Source organism: Aedes albopictus, chromosome 3 (genome assembly GCF_035046485.1).
Source record: "Aedes albopictus strain Foshan chromosome 3, AalbF5, whole genome shotgun sequence".
NCBI classification, from domain to species: domain Eukaryota; kingdom Metazoa; phylum Arthropoda; class Insecta; order Diptera; family Culicidae; genus Aedes; species Aedes albopictus.
In genome coordinates this window covers 56,146,381-56,173,721 of record NC_085138.1, presented here as the reverse complement: position 1 = coordinate 56,173,721, position 27,341 = coordinate 56,146,381, and the positions used below count along the sequence as shown (strand labels likewise).

The 27,341-nt window shown below is 38.9% G+C and overlaps 1 protein-coding gene across 3 annotated transcripts in view; it reads left to right on the top strand.

Moving 5' to 3' along the window:
* Positions 1-27,107, top strand: part of LOC109427062 (uncharacterized) — a 38,728-nt gene extending 11,621 nt beyond the window's left edge. The window contains exons 1-6 of one of the 3 annotated variants that reach the window (XM_062856940.1): positions 2,350-3,061; positions 25,926-26,097; positions 26,159-26,338; positions 26,402-26,470; positions 26,546-26,632; positions 26,700-27,107. In XM_062856940.1, coding sequence (XP_062712924.1) covers positions 2,391-3,061; positions 25,926-26,097; positions 26,159-26,338; positions 26,402-26,470; positions 26,546-26,632; positions 26,700-26,807 — 1,287 coding nt within the window. In that variant the 5' untranslated portion in view covers positions 2,350-2,390 and the 3' untranslated portion in view covers positions 26,808-27,107. Of the gene's footprint in view, positions 1-2,349; positions 3,062-4,023; positions 4,863-25,925; positions 26,098-26,158; positions 26,339-26,401; positions 26,471-26,545; positions 26,633-26,699 lie in introns of those variants that run through there. The other 2 variants (XM_062856941.1, XM_062856942.1) reach the window with 2 other exon arrangements.
* The last annotated feature ends 234 nt before the right edge of the window (positions 27,108-27,341 follow it).

Sequence of the window (27,341 nt, the reverse complement as noted above, 5' to 3'; positions counted from 1 at the left end):
TTTGTTTGCTGCACCCCAGTTTGCAATAAGATATGAAAGACGCGAATGGATAAGAGCAAAATATATATTTTCCATACAAACAGGAGGCATAAATGCAGAGATTTTCCTCAAAATTCCTCAATTCAAAATTGTTACTTGCAGTTAGCATTTTTTGTTAGACTTACACGCCAGTTTCAGTAGTTAAAATATCAAAACATTAGAAATACCAAAAAATCAGCAAAAAAAAATAACAAATTTCGACAAGTTACCTTGCTTTTACCGAACTTCAGTAAAGCTGAACTTCTGTGAAATTCAGATGAATGTCGATAATCTGAACTTTAACGGAACAACTAAAAAGTGATTTCAATAAAAATGGAAATATAATAAGTGTGTATAAGGATATCATTATTTTTTTTCAAGAGGACTCATCTGACCATCCAGCAGTACTAAAGTTCTAAAAACTACTTGATGTTCATCCACTCGTTGTGAATAAATATTTATAACATTTTCAACCGATATTTAATGTTAATGTATATTTTAAAGTTCTGCAGAAGCATTAAATTACCACTATGTCTAGAGCCAGATTGGTTAAATATATTAAAAACTTGGAATCATATCTCAAAATTTAGAGACTAAGAGTTAACTGATGCTGCAAACTTGAGAACCTTAACCTTTCTTAGACTTTTCCAAAAAACTAAAAGATCACTATAAATTAAAAAAAACTTTGTTTTTTTAAGTTTGAGAGCTACGTAACGTAAGATTATCACAACCTATAAAAGTGATAGTGTGGGTCGCAAGCTGGAAAAGTTTGAGAACCCCTAGTATTCGTAGTTTATGGACTGGCTCTAAGGTTTTTTTTTATTACGTTAGATTACTCCAGAAATTTTACAAGGGATTTCTCAGAGATTAGAGAGCAATGAATTATTGAAGAATAGAATTTGAAAAATAAATTTAAGAAGTAACGGAGCTGTGGGGGGGGGGGGGGGTTGTTGATCACTGGGATCTACGTCTTTCAACCGTTGAGGAATCGTCCATGAGTCTTCCAGAAACTCCTCCAAGGAATTCATTTCTAATAATGTGAAAAAGCTTATGGTGATTGCACGTCATTTCAACAAAAAAGATGCACTTGCTAGAAATAGTTTCCACTGGGCAGTTTGTTTATATTATCATTTAAAAAATAACGGCCAGATTAAAGAAAAATCGACATCCAAATAATGCTCATAGGATGAAATACTGAAGTTATTTGCGTGGTGGGGTGGCGTACCAGTGTAAGAGCGCCAAAATTTTAAAAACCTTGAGTAATCAGCTCTGATTTTATTGCCCATGGTAACACTGTAATTGTTGCAACAAACTCAGATGTCAACTAAGCCGCCGTTGTTGCGTACAGCTCGAACAATGATTCACTCCACAACCCGAGCAGAAAAGATAGCAACAAAATAACATATCGAGGTATTTATCTTAAATAAAATTATACCTCGATTTGCCCTTCATTAGGTGTGGACATAAGAGGCAAAATAACAATAATTAATACCATAATTTTGTATAAATAACACCTGAAAAACAACAAGTCTTGTTATTTCAATAATGTATGCATACCATAAATTTCAAGTGCTCTATTTGTTAACCAGAAGGTATGAAATAACAAAGTAATAACATGTCTTGCTATTAAATTGAACATTTTTCGATAGCTCCATGATGTAATAACAAATCTTGTTATTCAGTTATTTTTCCAGCTAAATCAACAATACCACATCAATACCAAACTTTGCTCAAATACCACCATTTATTAGGGAGCATCCATTAAGTACGTCACGCTTAAATCGGGAATTTTCGATCCCCCCTCCCCCCTTCGTACGGGTTTTTCCTATACTTAATACATTGCTTGTCACACTTTTAAAACCCCCCCCCCCTCCCCCCTAGGACCGTGACGTACTTAATGGACGGCCCCTTATTGTGGTGTTCTCTTAACATTGCGTAGAATAATATAACAATACCAACTTGAGATATTAGAACACAGGTTGCTCTTTGCACGGTATTTGTAAGGTATGCCCTTCTGCTCGGGAACGGTGTCTAGTTTGCTGGTGGCAATTTTCTACTGCAGTTATTTCTCGGTGGGGTTCCGCGCTAATAGCCGAACGGGCACCATACCGCGGCATCATGGAATCCCTCTCAACGGAAGAAGCTCATCGACTCACACTTCGCGTTGCCACGAATTAATTATACAAAATGGATCCCCTCCCATTTCTGTTTATCTTATATTGTTTGCATTGCGGCGGTCAGTTTGGTCTCACTCCAAACCCCGTAGACAGCCTGAGGTTTGCTTGAGTGGTATTCCTGAATCAGTTTAGTGCCCAGTGGCATTCGGTATCGGTACGCTGCACGACGCGACAGTGACCGGTTGTTCGTTAGATATGAAATGCGGTGGCAAATCCGGTTCTTCTTGGAAGTTTTCCGCCTGGAAAGCGCAGACTCCTCCTACTGCGCAGTCCTGCTACGATCGGCTTAACTTTGTGTGTAAATTCTTCGGGATAGTTCCAGCCTTCAGTGTTTCTCCAAATCGAGCTGATAAGAAATGGATTTTTCAAGTGTTGAACCATTTGATAATGATTGCATCAATGATCCTGTACATTTGGATAACGCAACTTACAATCATGGAAACTGTAATACAGAAGACAAAATCAGTGATTATGGGGCGCATAATGGAAAGCATACACAGCCATTACGGTTTGCTGATATTGGTGGCGATGTTGGTAGGACAGCATTTGCATGGAAAATCGTCAAAGATTCCAGCCCTGCTGCATCTTACGGATTGTCAACTCAAGCGATACGGTAACACAGTTGACTTAAACAGCTTCTACAGGTTCATGAACAGTTGCTTGGCGTTGAGCAATGTGATGTCCTTGGTGCTATGTTCGATTGGTTTCATGGTGTTGGAGTGGAAGGAAAAGCTTCCGGTTCCGGTGAAACAAGCCATGATCATATCTCAGTATGTGCAGATATCCTACGCCGTTATGTGTCTACATGCAACGCTCACAGTGGCAACAATAAGCATTCGTTTTCGTGCTTTGAATCGACTGCTGAGGTAATTTGCTTTTTTTTGCAAATAGGCAAACTCACCGGAAGCCGATGATATTCATACTGGTACTAATCTAATCCAACATCCAACACTATCTTACTAACAAATACTCTTTCCTGAGATAACTGTGGAGCCGCAGAGAATTCTTGTTCAAGTATTTAAAGTTGTCTTGCTATCACTCGTTCCCATTTCTGGAGGTCATGAAAACATATATATATGCGACTTTATTATAATATCAAATGTAAGTTTATCTTCACTACTGACTGAGGAACCGCTAAGCTTTTCAGTTTCTCACCTGAAAGTTTTACACAAAATTTGCAAGATTTTTTTTCCAGAATTCCAATATAAAATTCTTAGAGGAGTTTCCACAAAATTCCTCATCAAGATTCTTCAGAGATTTTCTGTACGAATGTTTTTTTTTTGTGATCGTAACGTTTTAGAATTCTTCCCGAGTAACATTTTTCAGTCAAATAGACTAGAAAAGGTCCTTATGATCATTTTAAAACCAAAATAAAACAGTTTAGGTTTTATGACGGTTTAAACCCCTCTATAAGGCTTATTAGACATTCAAATGTTACTTGGGTTGTTAATCGCCAGGTTAGTGTGAGTTGTTCATTTAATGAAAGATTCATAATCGATTCGAAAAAAAAATATTGTGGCACTTCAGGGTTTCTCAAACTAGCATTATCAATCCAATAAAATACATAAATTGATCAAATTGGAGACCAATGCTATCATACATATTGTTTCGAATGTGAATTCGCTTCCAGGGAATGCGACTTCACACGAATGAAAATTACCATCTATAATATCATCCCGCAGACTAGTCTCATTACTGCCCAGTATGTGGCCCTACATTAGCTACCAGTCGAACAGACGCGCCATTCCGGCATGCCGAGAGGTACCTACCTATTATGGAATGCAACAAAGAAGCATCGTCGACTTGCCACCGCAAATTAATTATACAAATGGATCTTCTCCCGGCGTTGTTTATCTTACATTGTTTGTATAGTATCAGGTCCCACTCCGAGCTCTGGCCGGCTTCAGGTTCATTCGGGCGGTGTGTCTGAATCAGTTCGGTGCTCAGGCGTATTCGGTTCTATACATGGTGTTGTTGCGTTGATTGTGCGGCAACTATGAAATGCGGCGGCAAATCGGATTCTTTTTGGAAGTTTTCCCGCTGGAAATCGCGGCGACCTCTCACTGCCCATTCCTGTTACGATCGGATGAATTTGGTGTGTAAATTTTTCGGAATTGTTCCAGCTTTTAGCATCGATTCGAAACGAACTTCAAGAAGATGGATTTTGCAAGTGTTGAACTACTCGATTATGATTGCAGTAATGCTGCTGTACGCGTGGATAATGCAGCTCGCCGTTGGAGATGCTGTGACCCAGAGGACCAAATCAGTAATCATGGGGCGCGTTATGGAAAGCGTTAACAGTCATTACGGTTCATTGATATTGGTATCACTGTTTGTAGGACAGCAGTTGCATAGCAAAACATCGGAAGTCCCACACGTGTTGCATTTCGCTGATTGTCAGCTCAAACGATTTGGCTTCGTAGTTGAGCTTAAAAGTGTGTATTGGTTCATGAACGGCTGCCTTATTCTGAGTGTAATAGTTTCTTCAGCACTTTGTAAAGGTAGTATTTCTATAATGGAACGGCATGCCGAGGTTTGTTCCTCAGTGAAAAGAACTATAATCGTGTTGCAGTATGTTTTAACATCATATGCAGTAATGTGCCTTCATGCAACGTTCTGTGTGATATCGATAGCCATACGATTCCGTGCGCTGAATCGACTATTGAGGTAATTTTGATGAAACTAATTTCCTATACTCACATATCATTTCACCTTAGTGTAGCTCCTTAGTAGAGCCGATCGAACAAAACACCTCAACTATCACCTAATTCATCAAAATCAATCGGAAGTTTCACCTAAGCCCCACCCCTGTCAACAAAGCAAGCAAACAAACCGCACATAGGTATCACATTTCATGGCTTTCACTTGCATCATTTCGATTCCAGATGTTTTTAGTCCCAAACTGGCATTCCTTCAACAACGTCCACATCGTTAATAATGTACTGGTTCAAAGTTGACAACTTATTCCAATCGATCCGACCGCTGCAAATCGTCCTGAAAGTATTCGGATTCACACCACTTCTGGACCATTACCCCAAAGCATCGAAGTCCTTTCGCTTCTGGCACTCCTTCCTGTACACCGTGTTCTTCGTGCTGTTCTACGTCTACGCTGTATTCAGCTACGTCATGCGGGAAGGATACTCCCATAAATATCGGTCCCGTATTCTGGGTCGTGCCGAAAGCTTCTTCACCATGCTGTTCTACACGGCCATTCTGGTGTCGATAATCAGTGCCTTTGCAAATCGGCGCAACAACCTGCGGGTCCTACACAAGCTGAACCATATGGACCAGATTCTGGTAGTGGGGTTACGTGCACGAATCGACCATCAGCGGATCCATATGAGATCGGTCATCAGCATCGGGTATCACTTTGTGATGAGTATCGTCATCTATGGGTCATACCAGTACATCCATTCGGTGGTGTTTGCTTCGGATTATCGACTGAATGTCGCGGGAATGTTGTTCCATTTTGTGTGCGGCTTTGCGTTCATGTTGACTCTGGTTGTGGCTACTTTCCAAGTGCTTCTGCTGGTGGTTCGTTACGAAGCGTTGAACGATGTGTTTCGGTAAGTTAAGATTATTAACCTTCTTGAGGTATTAAGAAAATGTTGTATTGGGGTTTTTCTGACCCTGAAATTCTAACTCTGAAAGAATGATTTTTTTCTACCAATTCAAATGACCAATGAGCGATTCCAAGCAACAGCATCAAAATTAAGGAAAATTTTTAATTCATGATTTTCTATTGAACTGAAACTTTGCACAGTTTTTCAGTTCCATCTAAATCGCCATTTTTCGATATCAAATTTTTATTTAGAGCCACGACTAACTTTTCAAAAGGGTGTATGTGAAAATGGTTCAAAAATATTCAAAAATATGCACAGCAAAAACGGATTGTTCGATTGTTATGAATTTTTCAGCAAAGTTAGATAGCTAAATGGTGATTTCTAAGAAAATATACACTGTGAAAAAAAATCTATTTTATCATTGAAAAACATCATTTTTGTCACAAAAACTCAAATATCTCAAAACCCTATCTTTTTACCAACTTGAATTTTTTAGGGAAAACGGTACATTGTATTAGCAATCTACCATAAAAATTTGGTGATGGTAAACTAATAAACAAAAAAGTTATAACATTTCAAAAATTTCACAATTTTTACATTTAGTAAAAAAAATTTTTCTGTGTAAATTATTTCGGCCGGGAATCGCGATTTGATGCTGATTTTATTGTTCAGCAAAGTTAGATAACTAAATGGCGATTCCTAAGAAAATATACACTGTGAAAAAAATCTTTTTTAACATTAAAAAATATCATTTTTGTCACAAAAACTCAAATATCTCAAAACCCTATCTTTTTACCAACGTAATTTTTTAGAGAAAACGGTCCATTGTATTAGCAATCTACCATGAAAATAAACAAAAAAGTTATGACAATTCAAACATTTCACAATTTTCACATTTAGTAATAATTTTTTTTAGTGTAAATTATTTCGGCCGGAAATTGAAGTTTGATGCTGATTTTATTGTTAATGGCCTTGCGTGAGTAAAACAAGTTGTTTTTATTATATATTATATATACATATAATATAATATACTATGTACCGTAATGTTCCGATTTTATCACGCCCTCCGCGCATTAGTCGTTTATTCATTAATTTGCTGTTACATTTGAGGACAAGTGTTTTCCCTCTTCTTCAAGATGAATGTTGAAAGCGTGTTTTGCAACGTTAAAAATATTGAAATGGGTATAGATGTTGAAGAATATTACAGGGCATTTTTGAAAAGGGGCGTAATTAAATTGTTTAAACAGATGTCGCTGATGGCAATTTCTCAGTTGTTGTCGTTTTCGAACTTCCTGCGCTTTGCTTTACCGATGATATACAGATGGCTCGTTTGTCAAATTCTAGACGGCAGGACGTGCAAATGCGTAATTTTGTACACAATGTGGACATTTGGGCATAACCAGTCTCTTTCAGTTTATCTATGGTGCTTTCGGTGACATTTCGTAACTCTTTTGAACATTTTTTTTCATCAAACGGTCTACAAGAGAGCGTTGAGTTGAAGACCTTTGAGAAAGCGACTGTTCATCTTGTTCGTTAGATTATAATAAACAAAATCACTTATTAATTTTAACTTACTTGTTTGGTGTTGGTGGCTGAAGAAAAAAAATACTATACAATTTTTAATATTCATAGCGGTAGTATTTTTTTGTTTTTTTCGTGAGCATTGTCAGGTATGTATACAGACAAACAAACGTAACACTGGCGAAATTTTCATTGACCACGCCTTCAACGATCATTTTGAATCTTGGTTGTGGCTTTCATAACAAGAAGAGCGCCCATCGTTTTTCTTTGCGTTTGACGTTTCACACTAGCGCCTTCTGATGACGATATTGCACAACGCAGTGTTTCGTGAAACATTTCCACCAGGTGGTGATAGTGTGAACTGGGCGATGAATTTTCACTAAAATTGTTCTAGGCGTTTCGTCTGTTTGTCTGTGGTATGTACCTCTTATGCATTTGTTGTTGTTGAAGTTACTCGCATTCTTCCGATCATAAAGTCTGTTCTCTTAAGAGGGATTTTTTTTGCGGATAAACTAGACGTATACGCGTATAAAAAAACTTTTATTATACAGCTTTTGTCTTAAAAATAAATTCAATTCCATTTTTCTTATAATCAACAACTTTTCAACACTATCAAGGGATTTTTTCACCAGTCACGTACAATAAAAAGTATGATAATCTCAATATTTTTGATCACAACACTGGATCGCGTCTAAGTTTCAAATAGATACTATAGTAATTACGAATAATCAAACTAAAGTATCATGAAAACAACTTGTTTAATTCAGGCGGTAGCCTTTACAATAAAATCAGCATCAAAATATAATTCTCGAAATAATTTACACAGAAAAAATTTTTTTTTGTTACTAAATGTAAAAATTGTGAAATGTTTGAAATGTCATAACTTTTTTGTTTATCAGTTTACCATCACCAAAATTTTATGGTAGATAGCTGATATAATGGGCCATTTCCCCTAAAAAATTGAAGTTGGTGAAAAGATAGGGTTTTGAGATATTTGAGTTTTTGTGACAAATATCATATTTTTTCAAAGTAGAAAAAGAAATTTTTTACAATGTATATTTTCTAAGGAATCATCATTTAGTTATCTAATTTTGCTGAAAAATTTATAACAATCGAACAATCCGTTTTTGCTGTACAGCTTTTAGAATATTTTAGAACTATTTTCGCATACACCCTTTTGAAAAGTTAGTCGTGAGTGAATATGAAGGTTTAATATCAAAAAATGGCGATTTATATGAAATTGAAAAACTGTGCAAAGTTTCAGATATTTTTGAAATGGTCGCTCAGGATCGACTGACATGACTCCGTGGAATTCCTCCAATGTCTTATTTGAAAGAATGTGTGGACTAGAGTGGGTCATCGTTTATATGGAAAAATGAAAAATTCAATGGTATCCCATCAGATCAAAGCTTTTTTGATTCCATTTCAGCACCCAAATAAGTGTGCAAAATTTGAGCAATATCGGTTATGTCTACATTTTGCGCATAGCGTTTGTAAGTTGTTTGTAAGTGTAAGTTTGTATGGGATTTTACATGGGAAAACACACTTTTTTTGCATTTCTGTCATGACAAGCTCAATTTTTTTGTAATCAATAAAATGAAAACATAGCCTAGGGTATCCTGAAAAACTTTGTCGAAGACTGCGAAGTGATCTGATGCTTATGAAAAAAGTTATAGCGTTGGCATTGCTTGGCAAAACAGCAGGATTTTGTTGCTATTGTTATTCCTTTACATGTTAAAACATAAACACATGCATGTGGTTCGTTGGTTATAACTATTTTTACAAGCATCGGATCGCTTTGTGGTCTTCAACAAAGTTTTTCAGATCATCCTAGGCTATCATTTTACAGTATCGGTTAAAAAGTTTCAGACTAACTTTTTCAACTTATAACAAAAATGCAAAAAAGTATGTTTTCCTATACAAAATCCCATATAAATTTCAATTGGGTTTTTTAATTTTAAAAAAATATATTGATTTTTTGCTTTTATACGAAAGAGCACCTTTTTCTGAGCCACTATGATTTTTTTCAGATTTTTAGAACCTTATTTTGGTACCTAAAATCAATTTCAAAGCAATTTTTTGAAATCACCTTTTGACAGCTGGGCAACTGTTTGACAGCTCCGCCCAGTACAAAACCCGATGAGGGGTGATTCGACAAATCGCTCCCATACAAACTTCAAATTGGTTTTTAAATAGGTTCCCGGGCTTCAAAATTCATGAAAATTTGAATTTCGGCTCAGTTTGACATGCAGATTCAGAATATCGAATTATCTCAACACCGTTAAAGAAGCCAATTACAATGCGCAAAGTGTAGACACAACCGATAGCGCTCAAATTTTGCACAGATACTCAGGACCCTAAACGGAACCAAAAAAGGTTTGATCTGAGAAAACGGTTCCGAAGACCCACCCTAGTGTTGACATTGTAAAACAGTGGTTCCGGGAGCATTGGCAACCGGGAATCTGCTAAACACGTCAACCATCTTGGACTCCAACCGGTTACGCGACTATTAGCGGAAATTTACACGATCGTAACGAAATTTTACATGATATCTCATGTAAATATGCGCTAACTCTAGCATTCCCATTATGTGCATGATTTCTCGCTGAATTTTACATGAATATTTTTTTATGTGTTGAATCTCTTCTGGAACCACCTGAACCGTTCAAGAAACGTTTTAAAGTGCCGCTAAAATCTCCCTGAAGCTTACTAGCTATGATCCAAAATGTATTTTACTGTAGACTCCCTTAACCCCCTTAAAATTCCCTGTAACACCCCGGAGACCCTTATAAACCCCCCGAAAACGCCTGCGTAACGCCTCTGAAACTCGTCAAAAATCCTCTGAAGCTTTCTAAAACGCCCTGAAATCCCCCTATAACCCCCGAGGACTCCATGTAACGCACCTGAGACCCACGGAAACCCCCAAAAACACCTACGTAACGCCTGAGTAACGCCTCTGAAACTCGCAAAAAACCATCTGAAGCTGCCTTAAATGACTTGGGAATCCCCCTAAAACCACCTCGAACCCCATGTAGCGCACCTGAGACCCTCATATACCCCCGAAAATGCCTACGTAACGCCTGAGTAACGCCTCTGAAACTCACCAGAAATCATCTAAAGCTGTCTGAAATGCCTTCGAAATCCCTCTAAAACCCCCTCGGACCCCATGTAACGCACTCGAGACCCTCAGAAATTATTTAAAATATTTAGGCAGTCCCGACTCGGTACCCTAATGGAGGTTTTGGTGTATTTAGAATGAGAAGAAAACTGTCTTCAGCTTCAGAAGATTAAGACCATCTCATATGTTGCTATCTTTGAACACCCAAACTGCCCCTCTTCGCATGTCAGTCCCATGTCGTTTCTAATGCGAATCATATTTTTGTCCTCGTGAGTGACATTTGAAACATATTTGATATTTTTCTCGTCTCATTTCACAGCTCAATATCCTACGGAAAGGGTATACATGAAGTGAATACATTTTTTTTTTTGAAAATAATTGGAGTTATAGAACCAAAAGTTGCGCTTTGAAAAACAACATGGAACTGACATGCCAAGAGGGGCAGCAAACCTCCATCTAGGTAATGAGCCGGGTTTGCCTATTGTTTACCTAAATGGATTCAGTTCATTACCTAAATGAATTTCAAGGTTGCAAAGAAGTTTGAGAATGGCAAGTGGATAGCAGATGCACTGGGGATTGACCCTTCTCCTTTGAAATTTAATAAGGAAGGGTCAGAGAGATTTCAAGGGAGTTGTAAGGGGGGCTCACACAGTGATCATAATATGAAAATACCTGCAAAAATTATCAAATCATAGTAGTCTGCTAGTTTTACCCTAAACAAATGGATTGGAACATGATTAAGCTCTCAATTTTATATTTATGACATTTTCATTATTTGTCGATTTCTTCGAACGAAATCCGAACAAAATGGCTGATTTTTATACAATTTTACAGTATACATATCATCATGGCACTGATGTTTTGGCAACTCTTGGCAGCTGCATTTTTTCTTAATAGATTCTGTATACTTAAACGAGTAATTGAAAGGAATATCCCCGATGGGAGAAGCGGCGAGCGATTTGTAAGACACTTTGAAGTCGAAGTGTGAGAATTTCTCGTACTAATAACTTGTAATGCCAATTTTGGAGCCAAAAGTGTTATTTTTATCTCTCGCTCCATTGAAGATGATATACACAAGAACTTTCGTATACACTCTTTAAATCATTTGAATAACGAATATTACTAGACTTTTGTAGAAATCGAGCTTTTCTTTATCAAAAATTCAATTTTTTTTCCACCAGCAGCTATTCAGTGCTGTAACAAGACATAAAATCAATATTTTAAAATTCTTTGAATGACATTGAATGCTTCTGATATTAAATATGAATGCTTGATATACGTCAATCCATTGAAGACATGTTCGAAAATTGACTTTCTGCCAGCTTTTCTAAAAATCTTTACAATGAGAGAACTTTCATAGACGTTGTAAAGCGTTTCAATGCTTTTCCGGGCGAGAGAGTTTCAAGGGTGTTGCAAAGCATTTCAAAGCGTTTCAGGGCGTTCCAGGAGCTTTCAGAGGGTTCTAGGGGGCTTCAATTAGATTTCATGGGGTTTCAGAGACGTTTCAAGGCGTTTCATGATGTTTCAGAGAGGTTTTAGGGAGCCTTGGAGGTTTCATGGGGGATTTCAGTGGCGTTACAAATCGTTTCAAGAAGTTTCGATGCGTTTCAGAGCACATTTGGCGCTGTCCATGAACTACGTAGAGTCAATTTTGGATTCCCAGACCCCCCTTCCCCTCGTAGACTGTCGTCCATACAAAGTTTTCAAAATTTGTATGGACCGTAGACTTTGGCCAGACCCCCCGTCCCCCCATCCTCTCCTTCGGGTCTACGTAGTTTATGGACAGGCCCCTTCAGGGCGTTTGAGGTGCTTTCGGAGCGGTTTTAGGGGACTCCAGAGGTTCTCGAAAGTTTCATGGGGGTTTAAAAGGCTTCTAAAACATTTTAGTGCGTGTCAACGCATTTTTATGCGTTCCTAGGCGTTTCAGGGCATTTCATGAGATTTCTTGCGAGTTTCCCAAGAGGAGGGGTCCTAAGAGGCTTGCAATTTCACGGAAGTTTAATGCGAGTTTCAGAGCCGTTCCAAAGCGTTTCAAGGCGTTTTAAAGCGTCTCAGGGCGTTTCAGGCGATAAATTTCACGAAGATTTCAAGGAAGTTTAAGAGGCGTTCCAAAGCGTTTCAAAACGTTTCTAGGCGTCTCAGGGCGTTTCAGGAGGTTTTAGGAAGGTTAAAGGTCTTCAGTTAGCCTAGTGTTTAAGACTATGGATCGCCAATCCGGAGACGGCGGGTTCGATTCCCCTTCCAGTCGGAAAAATTTTCTCAGCTTCCTGGGCATAGTGTATCATTGTGCTTGCCTCACAATATACGAATTCATGCAATGGCAGGCAAAGAAAGCCCTTCAATCAATATCTGTGGAAATGATTAATGAACACTAGGTTTAAGCGAGGCAGGCCAAGTCCCAGTGGGGACGTAGAACCATAAAGAAGAAGAAGAAGAAGAAGAAGAAGAAGAAGAAGAAGAAGAGGAAGAAGAAGAAGAAGAAGAAAAAGAAGAAGAAGAAGAAGAAGAAGAAGAAGAAGAAGAAGAAGAAGAAGAAGAAGAAGAAGAAGAAGAAGAAGAAGAAGAAGAAGAAGAAGAAAAGGGTCCTAAGAAGCTCGCAGGTGGATTTCAATACCTGTATAGATCCATCGAACTATACTGGAATGGAGTTCTTGGACATCATTAATCAGATAGTGAACTCACCATTTTATAGCACATAGTTGCATGAGGCTGTGTAAGCATACACCGATAAAAATATTACATCATATAACTTGTAACAAAATAACCCCATCATATCGCACACATTTTTCCATTACTTTATATGTCTACAGGATACTCTCAGTATCCTCAGCTTCATTGCATTCAACATTCCATAAAAGAAGATCTTGAATGTAATAGTCAGTGAAATGTAATGGAAGTCTAAATACAATTTGTTTTACGTCGCTAGTGATTGATGGTTTATGTACATACAATTGTAGCTCTCGTAGATTCGAATACCTTAACTAAAGAGATTTCTTAGAGACTCTTAAAGAATCATCGAACTCACTGAGGCTATGTGAGTATGAATCATAGCCATAAAACTCTTCAAGACAACTAACCAACTACGTTAGTAGATCTGATGATCTTTACTCAAAAAAGTTCTTGGAGATCCTTAAACTTACAATAAACTCACCACTTGACAACACATAGTTACATGAGGCTGTGTATGCAGAAATTTTATTCAAAATGCTCCAATAGGTAACTAAGAACACTTGTAGATTAAGGTCTAAGCGCTAGGGAGTTCTCGGATACTAATTTATAATCGTATAACTTAAGGCTTGATAGAACACTTACTCATTTCTTGAAGGGTAATCATTGAACTCATCACTTGATAAATCATAGCTCTTAGAAATAACCAAATACGTTGGTAGATCCGACAACCTATAGTCAAGGGAGTTCTGAAGGCATTACATGTACGTTTTCGGTTTTTTTTTTTTCAAAGGTCTCACGTGCGTTACATGGGGTCCGAGGAGATTTCGGAGGCATTTCAGGAAGTCTCAGAGCATTATATGCTGGTTCCAGAGGCATTGCGGAGGCGCTTCAGGGAGTTTCGAAGGGTCTAAGGTGGGTTACGTGGGATCCAAGGTGGTTTTAGGGGGGTTCCGGAGGCATTCAAGAAGTTTCAGAGCATTTTAGACTGGATTCAGAGATGTTACGCAGACGTTTTCGAGGGTTTTGAAGGGTCTCATATTCGTTACATGGGGTCCGAGGGGGTTCAGGGTGATCTTGGAGGCATTTCAGGAGGTTTCAGAGATGATGATGGCACAAATGTCCCAAATGGAGGATAACGTTCCTCTGGAGCAGGGCTTCTGAAGCCATCGTGGTGCGTGTAGCGTAACGTCTTAGGAGGGTTAAAGGTGTTCTTGAAACCTCCTGATCTGAAATGCCTCAAATCGCCTCTGAAAACTCCCTAATCCCATTAAAACGCCCTTGAAATCATCATAATCTGTTTGAAATCCCTCTGAAAACCTTTTGGGCGCCTTTAATAGGCTCCATAATACCCCCTGAAACGGTCCCTCAATCGCTTGAAACACCCCTGAAATGCTATCAAACGCCCCTAAAACTACTAGGAACGCCCTTAAAATGTTTCTGAAACACTCTAAAACTCTCAGAAAAGACTCTGAAATACCTAGAAATGCCCCTCAAACCCCTTGCAACGCTCTTTAACCCTTTGGGTCAGAATTTTCACCTGTCTGGATGTAACCTCACTGGTCTAGAACACGTTTGTTATAGTCGATTTTCTGTTGAGATCCTCTGCATTGCTCTTGAAACGTCCCAGAAACCACCTTGATACTATTGAAATGCCCCTGAATTCTCCGGAATCCCATTAAAAAACCAACAAACCCTGACAGAACGCTCTTGAAAGGCTCCTCGAGTACTTTGAAACAACGCCTTGAAACGCCCCTGAAGCCTCTTGGAACCCCTTTTTTGAGCTGTCTGGGAACTATTTGGAAACCACCTTAGCCCCACTTCAAATGCCCAGGAGCAAAACCTGTTCTGCGAACTAGATTCCCTCATTAAAGCCCAAACATAGTATGCAAAAATTTCCCTCTTTTTATTCTCATTTTTAATTTATGCACCCCCAGCCAGGTTCCAGTGTAGAAGTTTTCTCTTGAAAGGAACAATTTAAACGTCAAATATCTGCTCTATAGTTTCTTCGGAAATTCTTTTTGGATTTTTTTCAGTATCTATGCAGTAAATCGTTGAAAAATATCTTTGAGAAATTCTTTTGGAATTCTTTCGCCAATTACTCTGAAATTTCATTCGGCAACTCCTTTGGAAATTCCTTAAGCAATTTTCTTCTGAATAAATTCTACATTATTTTTAAGGAATTTCTCTGGCAATTCTCTTGGAAATTGTCCTTTATTTGATAACTCCATTTGAAGTTGGATTCTTAGGCAATTCCTCTGGAATTTTCTTCAATCAGTTTTCGGCAAGGCTTCAGCGTTGGCTTTACAAACTTCCTGTTGAATTTTTTTTTCTATAAAAAAATCTTTGGAAATTCCATCTGCATCTTCTCTTTGGTTGTTTTTATCTTTCTGACAATTGATTTGGAGAATCCTCTGATAATCACTTTGGGAATTTCTTCAACACTCTTCTGGAAAATTCTGTGTCAATTTCCACGAAAATTGATTAAGTAATTCATTCGGCATTTCTTTTGAAAATTGAATCGGAAAATTTCCTGTAAGTTATCATGTGAATTGTCTTTGGTGGAATTGCTTCGGCAAATTCGTTGGAAATCATTTCATCAATATTTATTGGATTGAATCCAAAAATTCCTATAAGATTTATTTTTCTGGTTTTTGGGGCAATTCCTTTGGAATTTGATTCGGTTACTCTTTCGGAAATTTCTAGGCAATAATATTAGAAATTGATTCACAGCTGTGTTCATAAAAATAGCAATAAAAGCCAATTTTTATACAAAATGGCCAACTTTGACATGCTGTAATTTTATTCTCCTATGACCGATTGAGTTGAAAATTTCAAAGTAAACTACAAATATGATCAATTTAGTTATAGCAAAATTTTGATTTGATCGGTGCACCTGCAAAAAAATTAAACACTATGTGAAATTGATTTATTTATTTATTTATTTATTTGTTTTATTTTTTTTATTAGCTTCATTAAGGAGATTTTCAGCCCGCGGCTGGTTCATCTCCACTATTTATTTGTTAAATAATTCCATCTGACCTTAAGGTCTTAATGAAACGGATTATGATGGGGAAAAGCCTCCTTGAGTCAGCCACATTTTGCCGGATTCAAGAAGGCGTAAAAACCCCATATATTTTCTTAATCTATATATAAAAGATGTTGACTAAGCCTAACTAAACACGAAAGGATATCGTAAAACTTATTACTAGCACAAATTAAAGACTAAACAGAAGTATGCAGCAACCGTGGAAACCAGATGTCGCCGTTAGCTCGAGGATCGTTGCAGTTCATCCGATGTTCGTAATAGCAAGTGAACAGCATGTTCGTAATAACAAGTAGCATCAGTGTGAACAAATTGAAGTTACTTCGGTCTTCGGTATGCTACTGTGCGCTCAATTCTGATGAGGAACAGCTTCAACATAATTTATCGGCGCTCCCTTATAATTGGTACAACAATTCGTTAAAATGTTACATGTCAAGTCGCGACACGGTTCTGTTTCCGTCAACAAACAGGAACAAAACCAAATATTTAGCTCTCCTAATACTATCAACGATCATAATACCACCCGCTCCACTCCACTCCTCATTCATTTTCCCGAGGTGTGAATTGTATGGCTATTGACTTGTTTCGCTCCCTAGAATAAACAACTCCCACCGCACCAACAAGCGAACAGTGTGCAAATCAAACAGACAAAGAAACCCAAGCTATAATTCTTCTCCAGCCATGATATCTCCAATTTTCTCGCCACCCATTGTTTCGATGACCAGTAGTGCTGGAGTAGCCTCGAGTCATGGCAGACCATCCGACCGAAACGAAAAGTGAAATCTTCCAATCATATTACAGAATTACATTCATTCTCAAATGTTGCGGACTGTACCCGGTGGTGACGGACCCCGAAAAACGTCACCGTCCTCGCTACCGATTGCTAAACATCCTAGCCATTCTGGCAGCGGCGTTCGTCTACGGCTACATTCTGGTGCATTATTCCCTCGAGTCGGAGTTCATCCGGCTCAGTACCGGTTCGGTAATCATTCAGCGAATGTTGGACATTTTTCACATCACTCGCTACGTTATGGCCGTGGTTGTGCCCACGTTTGTGCTCCTGAGGTTGGACAAAATATCTCGGATGATTCAAGGGCTGCAGGAAGTTAACGCGCTGATAATGAACTTTGGGGGTAAGCTGATTACGGAAAAGTTATCCAGAGTGGACCGATTGGTGCGAATCGTGCAACTGGTTGCTCTGGTCGTACCGTTTTCCTGTGTGGTGGTATTCAGTGTTGTGTGGGATGTAGCATTCACGAACATTTCGGTAGGATTAGTGTTTCGGATTTCGAGGTTGATGTGCTTCTTCAGTTTTGCACAGCTGTGGACGCAACCGACGTTGCTGGTGATGCAAATGGGTGGTCGGTTTACGGCACTTAATCAAGCTGTGAGGTGAGTTGGGCTGAGATGACGACGTGACAGTGTTGGGTTATATTTGTTATGTTATATTTGTGTTCAACGTAGTCCTTCTTGTCCATTAGGCCGTCCCTTATTTTGCAAAAATTGGAAATGTTATAAGTTCGTTAGTGGAAAATGATCGTTTTAGCTAAAACATGATCGTGTCAAAATTTGAAGTCCGTATCTCAAGGCTAAGTGGTCCCTCAAGGGGCCTAAAGTTGTCAAAAATTGTATGGGACCAAAAAAACATGAATTTTTTTTCGACAAAAAAAATACGCTATTTTACTAAAACCGGTGATTTTAGGACCCTAAAGGGCCAAAAATGTGCTTAGATTTGCGATATCTTCACTCGTTTTTGAGTTATCGAACAAATTTTTTTTTTTTTTAAGTTTCCTTCGGATTCTAAAAAAATGGTCAAAAATGCTGATTTTTCAGTCGTTTTTTGTCAATATCTTGGAAACGAGTAGTGATATCGCAAATCTAAGCACATTTTTGGCCCTTTGGGGTCCTAAAATCACCGGTGGAATAGCGTATTTATTTCGTCGAAAAAAATCCATGTTTTTTTGGTCCCATACAATTTTTGACAACTTTAGGCCCCTTGAGGGACCATTTAGCCTTGAGATACGGACTTCAAATTTTGACACGATGATTTTTTAGCTAAAACGATCATTTTCCACTAACGAACTTATAACATTTCTAAATTTTGCAAAATAAGGGACGACCTATTGTCCATGTTTTTATCACCACGTTGCCTTTGTCTGCGTTCATGTAGTATACCGGTTTGTTTTAAAGTTCTGTTAAAGCCTTGTCTAGTCTGGATTTCCCTTACTAGATAATGGATAATGGATTACTGCACAAATTTATACTGACCTGCTTATTCTTACACGAATTTTTTTGTGAGAGTAAGCAGGCCAGCATAAAATCGTGCAGTTGACCATATAGTGTATGCTACGATGCTACGGTGTGTCTGGGGATAAGGCACTGCACATCGTGGTTGCTAAGGTAAACTTTTCCAAGTATTGGTTTGATTTAATTTAAAATGTGAGCATCACGTGTGTGCTGTGTTTTATGATTTGTTGGCTGCACATCCCTCCTGAAGGTCCTTTTGGGGTTCCACGGAAATTTCATTCGGGATCGGGATTGATTTTATTTCCGAGGATTTATGTAGGGCCCCGTCAAAAGTTCCCATTGGGGTTCTCCCAGGATTTCTTCTGAGATTTCTTTTAGTACTTCAAGGGATTTCAGAAGCTTTTTTGACTTCCAGAAGACATTCTTGGGACAATGGAATCCCAAAAGGAACATTTCGAGAGAACCAGAAGGAACTTGTTCGAGTATTTCACACGAAATCCTGTAGTAACTTCATTTAGAATTCCACAAACAAAAATTGCTGGAGGAATCGCTCAAAATACTCCTGCAGGAATTTTCTGAAGCTCAGAAGAAGTTAACGGAAGAATCCCTGAAGGAGTTTCTAGAGGAATCCCGGAAAGATTTTCAGGAGGAATCCTGGAAGCAGTTCCTGGAGAAAGCCGGAAGAGATTCTTTTAGCAATTCTAGAAGGAGTTCCCTGTGGAACTAACGTAGGAATCCCGAATGGAATTTTTGAAGCAACCCCAGAAGTAGTTCCTGATGGAATCCCGGAAGGAGTTTCTAGAGGAATCCTAGAGAAATTTTGGAAGAAATACTTATAGAAGTTTTTGTACACTTCTTAGAAAACATCCCAACGAAATTCAAGAAGGAACTTCGGGAGAAATCTCGCATGCAATTCCTAGGATTAATGCGTGACGGAACTTTAGAAAGAGTTTCTGTAGAAATCTCGAAAGGAATTCCTGAAACCATCCCCGAAAGAACTCTTGGAGAAACCCCGGAAGAAACTCAGAAATATTTTCCGGAAATATCATCTAAAAGTAACAAAAAACTATTCCAAAGACGTTCCAAAAGAATCTATTACGAGAATTACATATGGAATTAGTGGAGGATTCCCGGAACTCCTCAAGCATTCCCGAGAGAGCTGCCTTTGAAGTCCCAGAAGTAATCTCTGAAGGAATCCTGGCAGAAATTCCTGGAGGAACCTCAGATGGAACCTTTCAACAATCTCAGCAGGGATCCCAGAGGAAACTTCTGTAGGATCCCCAACAAGAATCTCAGATGGAGCTCCATGGGGAATCAAAGAAAAAAATCCCTGATGAATCGTCCTAGCATACAGGGGATGGCCAAAATGTTTGGGATAGGCAACTTTTTTTCTTTCACAAAAAAGTTTAACATGCTATATCTTTTCATAGAGTGCATCAAAAAATCTCAAATTTAGACTGTTTGTCAAGCATTATATGTGCATCATTGGTACAAATTTGGGCTCGATTGATTAATCTTTCGCAAAGTTAGAACCGTTCGGGTAAAACACTATTTTTAAGACAACTCATTTTTGAGCTGTCATATCTCGGAAACCAGTGAACCGAATTGAATAAAATTTTGAACGTAAACTAACAATATACAAATGCTTCACAAACTATTAAAACATAGATACTTTTTGAACGTTGAAAAAAATTATCATGGATAGACACTTTTTGGATTTTTCTCGAAAAAATGTAATTTTTTTACGTCAATGTCAATAAATTTTAGTCTTGATGTCCAAAGATTTTCCACTTCTGTGCTCAAGTTATCTTTAATCAGATATATTAGAGCCAATTTAGCTTAAAGGAAGAACACATTTTGTGATTTTTGTGTGGTATTGTAAATTGGACTAATTTTCCTCTATATGGGCAAAAATTTCAACCCGGTATAACTTAATTCGCCGTGAAAATTTTTTACATTTTATAACGTTGCATTAAGTATCAATATATTGTTGATAAACGTTCAAAAAATTATTCAATTCGGTTCACTGGTTTCCGAGATATGACAGCTCAAAAATGAGTTGTCTAAAAAATAGTGTTTTAACCAAACGGTTCTAACTTCGCGAAAAATTATTCAATCAAGCCCAAATTTGTACCAATGATGCAAATATAACAGGTTGATAAACAGTCTAAATTTGATATTTTTTGATGCACTCTGTGAAAAGTTACAGCATGTTGAATATTTTTGTGGGAGTAAAAAAGTTGCCTATCCCAAACATTTTGGCCACCCCCTATACATTTGTGGAAAAACCACGAGGAAAACTTTTTGGAGGAATGTCAAGGCACTCCTAAAGCAATCTCAGAATTATTCTTTAAGCAATCCCAGAAAGAATCTCTGAAAGAATCCCGGGAGTACTTCCTGGAAGAATCCTGGCAAGAACCCTTGATAGAATCCCGGATGGAATCTCTTCAGGAATCTCATAAGAAACTCCTAAAAGAACCCCAGAAGAGACTCTTGGAGGAGGCCTGGAATAGTTTGTGTAGAAACCGCGAAGGATTTCTTTGAAGAATCCTGGATGGAGTTCCTGTGGAATCCCAGAAACCCAACCCACATTTGATAATAAATCAAACCACCTAGGAAATGCTGAGGTATTTTTTTTTTCTTAGTTCGTAAACACGAAACCAAAGACTTAGGAACATTGACCTTAGCAACCACGGCATGCAGTGTCATATTGGTCCTTGACATGGCCGTGTACAGAAGTGGCGCAAATTTTCCAAATTTCGGCAAAAGGCGGACGGGAGCCTAGTGTATTTTATCTAAGCCTTCCTCCAGGAACTGCTTAGAGATTCCCTTAGCAAACCTTCTTGGGATTGCTTTCAAGCATCCTCCTGGGGTTTCTTCAGGAACTGCTACTGAAAGTTCCTCTGCATACTCTTTTTAGGAGTCCTCCAGGATTTCCGCTAGAACTTTTGCGATTTCTTCAGAATCTCCTCCTAGAATTCCCTCAAAAATTGATCCTTGAATTCCCAGGAATGCTTCCTGGGATTCCTCCGAGAATGCCTCAAGGGGTTCCTCCAAAATTCCTCTGGGAATTCTTACATGGATTCCTCTTAAAAATCGTCAGAGATTCGTCTGGGAATTCCTCTAGCAAATTCTTTAGAGATTCCTCTAGGATTTCCTCCAGAGATTCCTGCAAGTATTACTATTGAGATACTTCAAGAAATTCCTCTAGAGATTCTTCCAGGAACTCCTCTTGAAAGTGCTCCAGTACTTCTTAATGGAAATTCTCCAGGGCTTCTCTAAGGATTCCTCCAGGGATTCCCCACAGAATGTATACAGGGATTCCATCAGGAATTCCTCTAAAGATTTCTCAAGGGATTTCGCTAGAGATTCTTCCAGGAATTCCTACAGGCATGTCTCCAGGTATTTCTCTAGGGGTTCCTCCAGGCATTCCTTCAGGAATTCCTCCTGGGATTGCTCTAAGCATTCCTCCAGGAATTTCTTTAGGAATACCTCCTCAATGCCTACGGTGATTTCTCCAGAATCCAGGAATTATTCCAAGAATTTCTCCAGCGATTCCTGCATGCATTCCTGTTGAGTTTCCTCTTGGAACTCCTTCATGGAATTCATCAGGAATCCTCCACAAATTCATCCAGGAATTCCTGGGGCATTTCTGAAGGAATTCCTGGATGAATTCCTTCAGAAATGCCCCCAGGAATTCCTTCCGGAATTTATTCAGAAGTGTTTATCCAGGCATTCCTCTGGGAATTTTACCAAGAATTTCTCCAGGGATTACCCCAGGTATTTCTTTAGGAATTCCTCCAAGAATTCCACCAGGAATTCTTCCAGGAATTGATCCCAGAATTGCTTCAGAGATTCCTACAACAATTCTTCCATGGATTCCTTCCGAAATTATTTTAGGAATTTATTCAGAAATTTGTCTTGGAATTCCTCCGGGATATCTACCAAAGTTTCTTCCAGGAATTTTTCTGGGAGCTCCTCTAGGAATTTGTCTAGGAATTTCTTCAGAAATTTATCCAGCGATTCCTCTTAAGATTCTTCCAGAGATTCTTTCAGAAATTCCTCCAAGAATTCCTCCAGAAATTACCCCAGCGATTACCTCATATATATTTTCAGGAATACATCCAGGAGTTCATTCAGGGATTTCTTCAAGAATTCCTCTAGGGATTTCTCTAGGAGTTACACCTAGGATTCCACCAGGAATTTATGCAGAAGATCCTCTAGACATTCCTCTTAAGGTTCCTCCAGAAATGGCTTCAGTGATTCCTCCAGCGATTTTTCCAAAAAGTCCTCCTGGAGTTCGTCAAGATGTTTCTTCTCCAGGGATTCCTCCTAGATTTGCTATAGAGAATCCTTCAGGAGTCCATCCAGGGATTCCTTCAAGATTTTTTCCAGGAAATTCTGCTGGATTCCTTAAGGGTTTCCTTCAGGTATTCCAGCAGCTTTTTCTCCAGGAATTTTCTTACGAATTCCTCCAGAGACGGTTCGATGTACAATCTCAATTTTTGATTTTAAATCATCCCATGAACTTGTACTCTACGCTGCAAACGGATCATTTTATGATTTTGCAATTTTTTTAATATCGAATCGATGTGAAAACATCGATTCAAAGCATTCGATTAAATCGGTGAACCGATTCTGCTAGTCCGATTCGAATCGATTCACAAAAATCGATGTCTCGGCCAAACTTGCTCAACGCAAAAATCAATGCAAAAATCTCAAAAGGAATCATGGGAGATATACCTAAAAGAATTCGTGTAACAATCGCTGAATGGATCTCGGAAGGAATTTCTGGAGCAAACCTTGAAAAAGTCAATGTAGAAATCCCAGAAGAAATCATAAATAAATCCTGGAAGGAGCACCTGACGGCAGCACAGGGGAATTCTCTAAGGGAATTTCGGGAGAAAATCCAGAAAGTCATGATGTTTTGAATCACCTGGCAGCCGTTTGACTCATTCATTCATAACTCATTACAGAAGCCATCGCTTAGGAATTCAAAACATTATTTGTCTGAAAATAAAAAATCTGAAAGAATGTTAAAAGCAATATCAAAATTAATCCGTGAAAGAATCCCTTAAAAAACACTGGAGGAATTCTGAACGGAGCTATAGAGAAAATCCCTGGAAGAACTCTTGACAGTATTCTGGAGAAATCTGTGATGGAATCCCAGGAGAAATAGCCTGTAAAACCACGAAGGAATCCGAAGGAGATTAAAAAAAACTGGAAGAAGTTTATTGAAAAATCTATGGAGAAACCAATTCAGAGATGACGAGTGAAATTTTGGAGGAACCCAAGAAAGAATCTCTGTTAGAATTCCTGAAGAAAACCTAGGAAAACCAAGAGAAATTTCTAGCCTTTCAGGAATTATTGGGGAAATCTGAAAGGAAACTCTAAAGGTATTCCTGAAAACATCCTGGAGAAATCCTAAACGGAAGAATTCAACAGGAATACCTGAGTGAATGGTGGAATTGCCCCCGGAAGAAATCCCTAAAGGAATCCCGGGAAGAATCAATGAAGGAATCCTTGGAACACTGTAAATGAAGGAATCAAGAGACGAATACTTGTCGGGTGTCCGGAAGAATCCCCGATACAACAATCAATCCTTGATAGAACACGGAAGGAATCTCGGAAGAAATTAATAAAAGAGTACCACGAGAAATGAGTGAAGGAATTCCGGGTAGACACCCAGGTAGAATGTCGGGAAATGTCTCGAAAGGAACTCTGCGAGGGACAATGAAATAATCCCAGGAGGAATTGCAAGTAGTTGCTGGGTAAAAGGTTGAGTTAATCCCTTAGGTCAGAGGTCAATTTTATTCCTTCAGGCGCATGAGATTTCAAACGTACCAACACCAACTATCCAGTGTTTATCTTTGCGCATGCTTTGTATGTTGTTATCAATAAAATTACGTTATAAGAAAATGTATGTGACAAGGCCGTTAGGATAACTATATTCTTGTTAACATACGAATGTGTAGCCAATTATTATCGGTCACGTGTCTCGCAATGTCAACTCAATTATCAATCGTCAATGGTACACACCCACCCCAGAAAATCATCGCCGGAGATAAGCAGTACCAACCATCTGGATCATCGATCCCCAATTCCAGTAAATTCGGAATGAATCGTTCAGTCCAAATTCCCCCTCAGAGCGATGAACATCCACGATAGCTACCGCCCGTTGGAGGTGCTGCTGAAGTTGCTGGGCATGCTGCCCCTACTCTGGAAAGACAATCCACTGCCCAAGTTGAACTTGTGCCACAAAGCGATCAATCTCACCAATTTGCTGCTCAACTATTCCTTAACAGTGACCATCACAACGCTGTACAACAGTGCATCGATGCGGGATACCTCGGACTGGACGGTCCTGCTGCAGAACAACGTCATCACTCAAACCGTGGTGACAGCATTTCCGCTGGTATCAATCACATTGGGACATGCAATGGCCGATGACATCAAGCAAATACTGCGGAACGTCCAGACGGTGGATGGCGGGCTGGCGTTGATGTCGTCCAGTGGCGTCAACTATCACCACCATCGGAATGTAACGGCGGCCTTCACCGCAATCTACATCGCTTTCTACAGTGTGCTGTTTGTGGCGAGCTGTGCCATTTGCAACGAACCCATAGTGCTGGACATTGTTGTAATTGGTTGCATACGCAATGCACTTTGCTTGATTGTGACAACTGCGCAGGTGCTTGTCATAATCCGGATGATAACCGGACGCTTTCGCAAGCTGAATGATGTGCTCAGGTAATTGTCATTTATCAAGAGGACATGTTGGGCCTGTGTGGACGTCAAATAGAAAGTTATTTCACTCATTTAGCAATGAGTTTCCGTGCTGCGAACGTCCAACAGAGTTTTCGTGGGATGGAGTTGTTTCTAAAGTTGGTGGGCGGTCTCCCGATACACTGGAGAACAAGAAAATCGGCCTCTAGGCTAAATCGAACGCAGCGGGTTACCAATTGGACTTTTTTAGCTCTGAATTACATCTTTACTACGGTTCTAATATATTTTTATGCGCAATCTTTCTATGAATACAACAACACTGTCCTGATGTTGATTACCGTTTTGTTCTGCCAAGCATTTACGTACATACTTCCGATTCTGGCCATAACTACAGGTCATGCGACGGCCGAATCAATGAAGCAAATCTTGTGTGATCTGCATAGTATTGATTACAAGGTGCGGTAACTTAAAATTAATGGCCAGCAAATATGATCATCTAGATCCGTTTTACAGCTCAGAATGGTTACCTTCACCGTTTTCAACTATAGAAAGCATGAAATACAAATAGTGAGATTCTTGGGTACCTACATATTGTATTCGGTTATAATGGTTTTGATAAGCTTCTCGGTCTGGTTCTCGGCTTGGTATACATATATCTGGGAAATTCTATGCGTCACACGAGTATTTTTGTCTTTGGTTGCCGTAGGCACCCAGTTCATTTGCTCAATCGCGTTAATTTTTTGGAGATTTGAAATGTTGACGATGGCTTTCAGGTACTTTTTCAATCTGCTTCATTTAAACAGTTCTTCAATTCAACATCTATCTTTTGTTTCCCATTGCAGAATGTACTTCCCGACCACCCCATCATGCGGAGGATTTCTGACGACTACGACCCACACCGAAACCGTGATTTGCAACGAAAAGGAACAACTGGCCGTGCTGAAGCAAATCAAAATATTGCACGATAAGCTCAATGATGTGGTCGAGCTGGTCAATTACTGCTTCTCGGTGCAGGTGAGCGCTCTCAGTTAAAAAATATTTAAGTTCTAATCTTGTTTCATTTTCCCACATTCAGATAACGTTTTGCGTCGGCCTGTGCTTTGTCATTGGAGTTGTTTGCTCGTTTGGTCTGTTCCGAGCCTTCATCTACCGCAACGAGCTGTTCTACATGGGAGTCCTGAACTTTGTTTGGTACATGTACTACCTGTTTTTCGTGCTGTTTTTCATAGCTGTGGGCAGCAAGATTACTCGGGAGGTAAGTTAATGCGCTCTGTATCTTTGCTCAGCTACCTTACCACTTTTTTTCGCATTCTTCCAGGGAAAACGCATAGGAGTGCTGGTGCACAAAGCCATCAATTGTGCCACGTCAAGTGCTGTAATTAACGAAGTGAGTGTTGCTGTTAACAGTCCTGTCAAGATTGACACCTTACCTCAAAGCACGTCTCTTTCCCACTTCCCACAGTTGAACATCTTTTCCCAGCAGCTGCTGCACCGCAGCCCAGTAATTACCTGCGGATTGTTCGTTTACGATTGGACCTTGCTCTACACGGTAGTTTAATTTTGCTGACAACTTATTTTTCAGAAAATTGAATTGTTTAAACGTCTTTTTATTACAGATGATTGGCGCCACGGCAACTTATCTCATAATTTTGATTCAATTCGACGTATCGTTTCCCAACTTGGTGAACGTAAATGGAACGAACACGGCTACATCGGGAGTTTAAGGTGACGAAACTATGAAGCCTCTCGATACAGGTTTTGATGAGCCTTGACATCCATATGCATTTGTCCCAGTATTGGTACCACTAATTCCAGTAAATTGAATGGAATCCAGCGATAGTGAATGTTCAAATACTGTGTATTGTAATACATGTAAGCTGAAATAACAATCACGAACTTGAAGAGCGTTCATGTTCTATGATTGAAGAGCTTTTGAAATGGGCCTTCTAGAAACAGTAAATTGTTTATACACAATGTATTAAATGTATGATCTTAATAAACTAATTGCAGTTGTGTCTGCCATATTTGAATCTAAAACAAGAATGTTCTGAATTCCTTTCTTACTCTTTTCATCAAGTGCGTGAAGATAGCATAGATTCAAAAAGATAGGTGCTTATACCAAACAAACTACAAACAGCTAAGCCACCAATTTTACGCTTATCGCAACTCTTGGATTGGCTGATTTTTAACAGAAAGCAAGAATAAATTACTCACACCATAAACAAAATCAGCTCGATAATTTGGCGATTTGTTGATTT